The sequence below is a fragment of the Schistocerca americana genome, chromosome 1, assembly GCF_021461395.2.
Source record: "Schistocerca americana isolate TAMUIC-IGC-003095 chromosome 1, iqSchAmer2.1, whole genome shotgun sequence".
In the NCBI taxonomy this organism is placed as follows: Eukaryota; Metazoa; Arthropoda; class Insecta; order Orthoptera; family Acrididae; genus Schistocerca; species Schistocerca americana.
Window position 1 is genome coordinate 853,110,539 of NC_060119.1, and position 9,967 is coordinate 853,120,505.

General features: G+C 37.9%; 1 protein-coding gene across 1 annotated transcript; it reads left to right on the forward strand.

The window, feature by feature from the left end:
* The first annotated feature begins 387 nt into the window (after positions 1–387).
* Positions 388–4,329, forward strand: LOC124546774 (X-box-binding protein 1). Its single transcript, XM_047125062.1, has 4 exons — positions 388–790; positions 981–1,077; positions 3,482–3,816; positions 4,201–4,329. The coding sequence occupies exons 1-4, from the start codon at positions 528–530 to the stop codon at positions 4,283–4,285; spliced, it is 780 nt and encodes a 259-aa protein (XP_046981018.1). The 5' UTR covers positions 388–527; the 3' UTR covers positions 4,286–4,329.
* Positions 4,330–9,967: the final 5,638 nt, after the last annotated feature.

Below are 9,967 nucleotides of genomic sequence, written 5' to 3' on the forward strand. Positions count from 1 at the left end.
TGAGATGACCTTGAAGTACCTATTTTTTTTGTGACGGCTCCTATTTTGGCGTGTTATTACGCGAAATATATAGTTTACTTGAATATAGTGACGCAACTTTGATCTCTCTTGAGAAGTGCCATTATGTGCCATCGACTCGCGTGTAGACTGCAGTTTATAGTAAATCACTGGATGACGTAACTCATTGTTTTCGCTTATGACAATCAGTTGTTCCATAGACATTGTTTGAGCATTTTAGCTGTGCGCCGTGTTCCGGGCAACTGCTTGAACTCTTGCATCAGTACATTAATGGATAATACACCTGGCACAAGGATCCCACGTGACTGTGACGTATACAGCTGGCGGAGGCACTCTGGAAGTTTCATCAGCCGGTGGGTGGGTACCGCAAGCAACGATCGAAACGCAGTAGTGTAAGCGTGGCAGTCGGTGGTGGAGGTTAGGTGTGCTGAGTGACGTTTGGCTGGGCCCAAACTTAATAGTGCTGTTTCTAGTGTATCTTTGTTTTGTGGAGTGGCTTTCTTACGAAGATGTCAGCGACACGGACAATTGTTATACCATCATTGTCAAATTGTATCGGCAAACTGCCTTCGGTAGTTGCGCCGAGAAACGTTATATGTACAAAACCAGAAGATGCGATGCTTTTCACAAATTCTTCTCCATTGACGTGCATTAGCACATTTGAAAAAATTCCACGCATTCCAACTACCAACATAAATGTGGAAGAAAAGCGACAGCCTAGCAGAAAACGAAGACTGGACCACTTAACGCTAGAAGAAAAACTTCAGCGGAAGTAAGTAGGCCTATATGAAATTAAACACAGTCTTGTTGCTATTACGGTAGTATTAATTCACGAACAAAGCTGATTAGTTTTAAAGTGAAGCCACATATTTCGTAACATGACCGTAACATTGTAAGAGGTGTATTTTGCGATGTTCTGGATTGTTCGCTTGCGTCTTATTCATGTGGTCTCCATTTTATAGGAAACTGAAAAACAGAGTTGCTGCGCAGACGTCGAGAGACAGAAAAAAGGCTAAAATGGACGAACTGGAAACAATAGTGAAAGACCTAAGAGAAAAGGTAGGTTGTTCTTAGGACAGCACTGAAAATTAGCTTCCAGAGATAACTGATTGTTCTGTTAGATGTTTGTACAGTTCTTAATGGGCTTCATACCCTTCTGTTAAAAACATGTCTGCGTAAAACATTCATTTTATAAAATGTTTGATATAATAATACTGACTTAAGTTTCCTTACGTCTATTATCAATATTCTGTTAACGTATATTGTTTGTTGTGTAGGTACGTTATTTTCTTATACCTCTGAATACACTTTTCAAATTGGATCCCTCGTGCTACGGATAAGTCGTGCCTTCACAACCATAATCTTTACCAATTTTTTTATAATTGTCCCTCTGTCTGACCCCAGTTCGGTATTTTTGTATATTTTACTGCCCCCCCCCCCCCCCACCTCGTTCAGAAACCTTGGTTGTGGTGACAAAAACTGATTGCAGTACAGTATGTAGTTCAGTGCTAAAGTAACACACTCTGATGAAGTCTCAGAATTTAGTTTCAGAACATGAATTAATTAGGTTATTCCCGTCATCCCATTCATGTCTCCATTTCTTTCCTGCCGTGATGTGAATGTCAGTGTTTTAAGTTAAATAACTTGTCACATTACTAACATTTGTTGGTGAAATTGGATAAGATTGATTTGATAAGCATAACGAATGGATCACATAGCTTTACTATGTTGAAGAAGCATATATTTATTGTCTTCAGTAAAAGGGACAGTTCACCACAAAATATTTCACTTTGAATGGAAAAATAGAGGCAGCTCATGCTACAGCATGTGTAGCGTACAAAAGGGTGACAGTTACGAATGCCATTAGAGGCAGATGGAATGAAAATATAGCCTTACTAATAAAACTTATATGCGGCAAACTAGATATGTGAAGTTTTCTAGAAAAGTTTGGCTTCTACCTTATGAAGCCATTTGTTTCACAAAAAAATTTTTTTTTACTTCTCCAGAACTCACTTCCTCTCATCTGTACCTTAAAGTTATAACTAATGAGGATCTCATAAACTGAGGGCAAGATAATCAATTGAGTTCTATGTTGACAAAAAATTGTCCTCTACGAGGAAATACTAACCTTAAGTTACATCAAAGCAGTAAAAGGGCCAGAACTTATAATGCACTACAAAGTTCCAATCAAACCCTGTGCTTACATTGGTTAAGCACTGGACTTGCATTCATGTGGAATGGGTTTTAAATCTGCTAGTCACCCAAATTTTTCACTAAACTGCAATGATTAAATATCGGAAGGATTTCTTCAGAGTGATGCTAATCAAATTAGTTCATTGTAGCCAGTCAAAGCTAGAGTTGCTTCTAATGCCATCCACATTAATGTGACACATGGTATAATAATATGCCTTCAGAATTTTCCTCTTTACTGTTAGTGGCATTGACAGTAAGGTCATAGCCACTGTCAAATTTCTATAAAGTGAAGCCACGTGTCTTTTATTAGGACATCTTGTACACCATTGGCCTGACCAGTACTTAAACTTATTCGTCAGTGGCACATACTGTGCCTGGTATACACTAAATGGGATGAGTATGACCATATCTTTAAAATACATGTACACACAATCACCACACAGTTTCTGCTGTCGGTTGTATGTGTGTAATGCAGTGTACAGAAATATGCCCTTTATCATGTACATAAAAGCTGTTTAGCAACCACCTTGCTTTAACTTTTCCAGCAATTGAAAGTTTCTAGAGTGGAAACAGATTTGGCTCTATGCCAGTTCTAAGTCTGAAAGCTGATTCTGTGTTGGTTTTACTGGCAAACTGTTGTATTTAAAATGTTTAGAGCAATAAGATAGATATAAAACTTTTACCACATGAACTGTTCCTCTTGATGGTTAAAACCTTACCAGATGGTGTAGTCATGTTTTATATGAGTTTATTTTAATATGCAGTTCATGATATACTTACATATTTGAGACGATATTGACAAGGGATTCCTGAAGACATGCATGCCTCCCTCCATAAAGTTACTCAAACGTAATTTAAAGTACATTGTAATATAAACCTAAGATCTTAAGATGAAGAACATAGGGAAAGATAAAGCTACTTACTGTTAAGATAACACACGACGTTGCAGACAGGCATAATTAAGATGCTTACACCTAAGCTTTTGGCCACAGCCTTCATCGCAAAAAGAGAAATGTCATTCATTCACACAAGCGCCCCCCCCCCTTTACACACACACACACACACACACACACACACACACACACACACACTGAGCGAGTCAATTCTGGCAACTCGTGCCAGATTCTGACTGTCTGCAACTTACCTTGTCACCTTTATGGTAAGTAGCAATCTAGCTTTTCCTGCATTATTGATATGCCTACCTACTATCCTATGTTAGACCTTAAGATAAATTATTTGAAATTCTGTCAATTTTTTTTCCTTCTTCTAGACAAACCAGTTGTCAGCACAGTGTGAGAGGTTACTTAGAGAGAATCAGCGGTTATCTGAGCAGAATGAAGAACTGCGTAGACAACAGTGTGGTTGCCAGGCGCTCGGAGTCAGCTGCAGACCTGCAGTTGCTGGACCTGCAGTGTCCACCTCCCCTCTGCCGCAGGGGCAGAGTCTGCAGCTGGCTCAGGGCCTGGGACACCTGATGACGACGCTTTTCCTGCTCTTCTCGCTGATATCTCAGATGACTACCTTACCCAGCTGGAAGAGTTGGCAAACAGTTTGTTGGGAGAAGGAGATAGTACAGTGGATGGAGAGAAGAAGGATGTCTGCAAGGTAATTTCTTGCTCAAAAATGAATTGTGAAGAATGACTTAATGTGAGGCAGCAAAAAGTTCATAAGTTAGGTTGGCCTTTGTAGATAATGGCAGAATACTAGTTGAGTTGATGAAGAGCTATCAATCTCGCATGCGAGTTGATTATGTAAAAAAGGTGGTTGCATTTTGAAAGTTGTGATAGCAGTTGTAATAGAACTTGGGCAGATAGTTACTGTATTGAAACTTGGGCAAATAGTAATCATAAGTTTCTTGTTATCTGGGGCTCAAGATGAGCTATGTTAAATGATTACCTTTATTAGGTATTGGATATAAGTATGTGTTTAGCTATTAAGACATATTGAAGTAATTTGATTTGAACTGTAAAGATATCATTTATTTTTCAGGCAAGGGAATCGGGGAAAGACAATTGTGCTGCTGAAGTGGTGGGGCAGACACCAAAAGACATGGAAACCACTGGAAGATTACTAAGTAATCCTATCCAGTCATCAGAAACACACAGTCAGTCACACAAAGAACCATCCCTTGAATTTGTGAAGAGTGAAGAAGTTGTCAGTGTACCAGAAACAGTGTATGGCACTTACGATGAATCGACTCAGACTGTAACCATTATAGTACCACATGAAGGAGGCATGCTTGTTGAAGAAGCTGTTCAAGAAGTTGTCACAACCGAAGAGGATACAGACAGTGAAATTTTGATTAATGACTGCAAAGACGAACCAGTTTCTCCCTGTTCCAGTAACTCATCTGAAGTTCTGTCGTCGGACTCCTCGTTTTATATGCAAACAGAGTCTCCAGCAGTTTGTCATACAGAAACACCATTGTCAGATTGTGGATATGAATCACTGGATTCCCCACAAAGTGAAATATCAGCCACTGAATGTGTATCAGATCTTTGGAATGAATGTTTTACAGAATTGTTTCCCAATCTCGTTTAAATTTGTCAGTCTGCATTTAATGTTAACATTAACTTATTTAAGTATTTTATGTTGTACATATAGCTTTTTGTACAGTTTGAGTCGATGATTCACATTTCATGTATTCAAGGATTTGTCTATGTGTGAATAAACTGTGTATATAAATGATGTAATTTAACTCTGTTTCTGTGCAGTGGGTTCTGGAAAGCCCTGTGCTGTGCATGGTAAAATGACCATTGTTGAAGGATGTCAGAATTCAAGAAAATGAAGTTAGTTACTTTCAGGATGCCATCACTTCGTTTCCTTGCTGTCTGAAGTCAGTCCCCCCCCCCCCCCCCCCCTGCTCTCTCTCTCTCTCTCTCTCTCTCTCTCTCTCTCTCTCTCTCTCTCTCTGTCTGTCTGTCTGTCTGTGTGTGTGTGTGTGTGTGTGTGTGTGTGTGTGTGTGTGTGTGTGTGTGTGTGTGTGTGTGTACACGCACGCTTCTTTCCACACTTAACTCACAGCAATTTGTTAGGAAGATGCAGGAATCAAAAAGTGTAAACCAAAGGAGAAAGCTCTTACTTAAGTTCTGAAGTGCTTGTGTTTGAGTGCAGGAATTTTATTTACAGTACTCTCTCTTCTTATCCTTTATATTTGCTCCTCCCTCCCAGCTCAAATTGCTTGCTAACCATTGTAAAGAGTACAACACATTTAATTTTCAGATCAGTACTGACATTTTGACTGATGTATATTTGTGTTAGTTATTCCTTCAATAACTGCTTGCATGTTTAGCAATCTTGTATGTTGTGCTTATCTGCGAATTGGCATCTGTGCCTTATGGTGAGTAGCAATCTGTCCATTTCATAATATTGTCAAACTTCAGAATCTGATGGTTATGCAATAGTCTTATATAAATCAGTGCAAGAATTTGAACTGTTGAATGCTATCTCTTTACATAAATAACATTGCTGCCAACAATTGGCAAAGGCTGTGAAAGCATTATAAATACTAGAGTAAAACAATGCACTGATGAAACAATCTTAATACAAGGCCAGGTTCGATTCACAAAGGAAAATTATACCATCGATGCAGTTCTGAAGATATGTTGTGGCATCACACAATGTCTTAAACTGTGACTGTGTAGTCACAATTTTGTATGTATAGATAATGTGGTGCAATGGATTATACTCAAAGCATGTGTGCTGCACCAGTTTGCACCACTGCTGACACTTAGATTAGTCAATCATCGAGGTTGCAAATACACCATGCAGGCCCAGATTTTTTCATGCCTGAAGCAGACGTACAGCAGTACGATATGCAGAAGTTAAGCCTCTTTTCAAGAAGGGGGAAAAAAAGATGCTGTAAAACTATTGACCCATTCCACTCTAGCCAGCTATTTTCAAAAATATTTGAAAAGGGTGTGTTTGGGTGTCGCCTTAAGCATCTGCCCATGACTAACATAATGTCAAAGTTTTTTGAGGGTCCCAATACAGAGAAGGCTGTTTACATGTACAGTGAGGATGTACTTAATTCATTAGATAACAAATCAGAGGCTACTGGCATTTTCTTTGTCCTGTCAAAAGCCTTTGACTGTGAATCTCAATATTCTCTTGAATAAATTAGAATATCGTCATGTCTGGAGTTGCTGCAGTATGTTTAGAGTCTTCTGTAACAAACTGGAAACAAAGAGTGTCATTTCAAAATCCCTGTGCAGTAAGCAATCTGTCTTCATCTGATTGGGAGTTAATTAAATGTGGTGTTCCCAAGGTTCCATCTTTGGTCTGTTGCTTTCTCCTGTGTACATTAATGACCTCTTGTCTGTTACATTGGCAGATGCTAAGTTTATTTGCAGATTATACGAACATTGAAATAAATAGCAAGTTAAGTACAGATACATAATTGGCTGATAAATTTTCACTGACATTAATAAGTGGTGTAAACCTAATTTACTGCCATTAAACTTTGAAAAGACTCACTATATGCAGTTCAGAATATGTGATTTCCATCCAGCATGCGTATGAAGACATGCAGATGGAAGAGACTGACTCTTAAATTTATGGGATTACAACTTAATAATTCAATTGGGAAGGGCGTACTACAGAATTGCTGAAGTGCCTAAACAAGTTTGTATTTTGCAATGCGAATGGTTTCAGATGTAGGAGATACAAAAATTAAAAAATGTTTACTTTCACTCTATTACATCATAGGGCTTCATATTTAGGGGTAACTTGTCAAACAAAGAAAAAGTTTTTTTTGAGTGCAAAAGCATGTAAGAAGATTCATTTGTGATGTAAATTCAAGAACATCGTGTAGAAACTTGTTCAAGGAACTGGGTATTCTAACCACTGCTTCTCAGTATATTTATTCTGTGATGAAATTTGTTGTAAATAATGTCTCAATTTTTGACCAATGGCACAATATGTGGTACCAATACTAGGAATAAAAACAATCTTCATATAGTAAAATCACTTGCCTTGGTCCAAAAAGGTGTCTAATATTCAGGAACACGCATTTTCAATAATTTGCCAGCAGTCATTAAAAACTAGGTTTCAGATAAAGCTCAGTTTTAACAGAAAACAGTTTGAAAGGGTTTTTGGTAGGCAACTCCTACAACTCTATATATGAATACCTTAATGGGATTATTACAACAGCTTAAGTAAAATTATTTGTTAGATTTCAGTTTTGAGGGCACTTTGTCACAAGTCAAGATTAGGTATTTTGTGTTGATAAATTTAGGGGTGTATAACTATGTTTCATTCTAATAGTGTGTTAATTTCGTAAATCTTAGCAGTTCCAGTTTACTGTAATGTATCCAAATAGTCAGATAATCTCGTGATAAATGACCATGGAATGGAGTATTATATTCAAAAGTTGTATGTCATACTTTTTGACTTGTTCCACACATGTGAGAATCATCTCTTTTTGGATCTATGGAATGAAAACTGGATCTAATCCAAGGGTGCAACAATCCTGCATTCATATGTACCTTATACTTTATGTATGTCAGATGTTCCCTTTCTGACGTAGTAGAAGAGAAGACTAACTCCCCATGCTGATGAAATGACGGTGCATTGTGCTAATTGTTGAGTACATCTGTACTCATATAAATAAGTTTGAACTGTAGCTCAAAGGTTTCAATATAAAACCAAATATGCAAAAAATACTCTATATTCTCCTCCTCATACTCTGTCAGAAAAATATGAAGAAGTGAATTAAGTAGTAGTGTTTCTTTGGAATTAAACAATTACTGAAAAGACTGTTAACATGTTAACTGCCACATGCTTAGTAACAGATGTTTCACCGCCACCAGGCCAAACCAAGTACGTATTGTCAGCTGTGGGGCTCTGTTGTGGCCACTTGCCCGTATGAACAACGTTAGACCAAACACTGTGGTGGAACCACAAGATTTACAATGCCATTGACTAAGTGAGAAAAGTACTTGTCCTTTGAAGGATGTTACAAAACCGAACAAGCGGTTTGAATGACCAAACTGTCATATACATATGTAATTCATTTGTTGGTGCCATCTTAGATTACATTGCACCAGTCTACAAACACTAAAGATGGTGTCTGCATAATAATAAATGGTAAGAATAACCGGAAAACTGACAGAATACCTAATGCAAGAGGCAGGACTCCTACCACAATGAAACTATGAGAAACATTTCACTTCAAAAATCAGAAAGGACAAATTCAAGCAGCAGATTTGAAGAGGTTCACTCCAACAAAAACCAACTGAATTTAATTATGCAAACTTCAAAGACCAACATCTTTGGAATCCACAAATGTGCCAGAGGTAGAAGAGACAGATAATGTAAGTCATTACCTTTGCTGAGGTTTCCTTCCGTACTATAGTGAATTCTAAGGTCAATACACTCCCATCAAAGATAGAGAAATTTTTAATGATAGGAATATTTCCTATAAACTAGAAATTATAAGAGAAAACTTACTAGAAAAGTGCAGTAATCAAGAACCTAAACATTTCAATAAATGGAGCCACTTTAAAATAACTTAATGTTATACATCAAAGGCTGATAGATTACCCATATCTCTCCTCAAGAGAATGAAGGATAAACATACAAAACTGGCATTTAAGAAGCAGGATACTTGTTGGTTAAGCATCAGGTGGTTTAGTTTTGAACATAGCATTAGTCTGCGTAATTTGCAGTGCAATAGGATTTTGAATTTTTGTGGCAAATAAGAGAGCCTCGAAATTATATAGTGGTGAAAGTGAATTCAGAACTTGAGCTGTGAACGGAGTGCTATTTACGAGTGAAATATTCTGCTTCAGTGATACGTATTAGTGTTCCAGGCAGTAGGATTAGGGAACATTAAACCAGTGATAGGATAGGTTTGCTCACTTTGTGGGTTCATTAACTGTGAACTGATGTTTAATAAACTCAGAGATGATTAAATATTTTAAATTTAAATCTTATAATTAACCTTTGCCATTGTAACTGATTTACATGTACTTTTAAGATCATGCAGATAAGTGATTAATTAAATTAAACATACCTCTGCATAATTAGATGAACGTCTGTATCACTAAGGAATTGGCAGTGTTGTGATGGTAAACAGGAAAAGTAACCATTACATTATTCTTACATTACACACTGGACTTCAACACATCCTCTGCTATGTAGAACCTTAGATAATACGAGGGTTGACTGAAAAGTAATGCCTCTACGTTCGTAATTCTTCAACTGTTGGCAGCATTGGTATGCAGCAGGTTATGGCTTGTTTTGTAGCCTCTTTACAGCTCTGGTTGGCAGGAAGCCTTAGCTTTGAACGGTTGTGTTGTTATTGTGTAAAGTATGGACCCCAGGTACTAGCTTGTTCTGTAGCCTCTTCTCTACAGCTCCAGTTGGCAGGAAGCTTTAGCATTGAACGGTTCGGTTGTTACAGTGTAAAGTATAGAACCCAGCACAGACGGTCGCTCAATGCGATTTCAGCAACGTGCAGTTAGTGATTTCTTGACATCAGAAGGTGTCACTCCAAAGGAGATTCATCAGAGAATGAAAGCAGTTTATGGTGATTGTGTTGATGTGAGTACTGTACATCATTGGGTGAGTAAGTTTAAAGATGTTGAGGCGGGAACATCTGACCGGTGTGACGAACAATGAGTTTGACGTCCTGTGACAGCAACCGCCGAGTTTCACAAGAAAAATGTTGACAGATTTATTCAGGACAATCGTCGTATCACTCAGAGAGAAATTGCAGGCACAGTTGGCATTCCACAAGAACGTGTGAGTCACA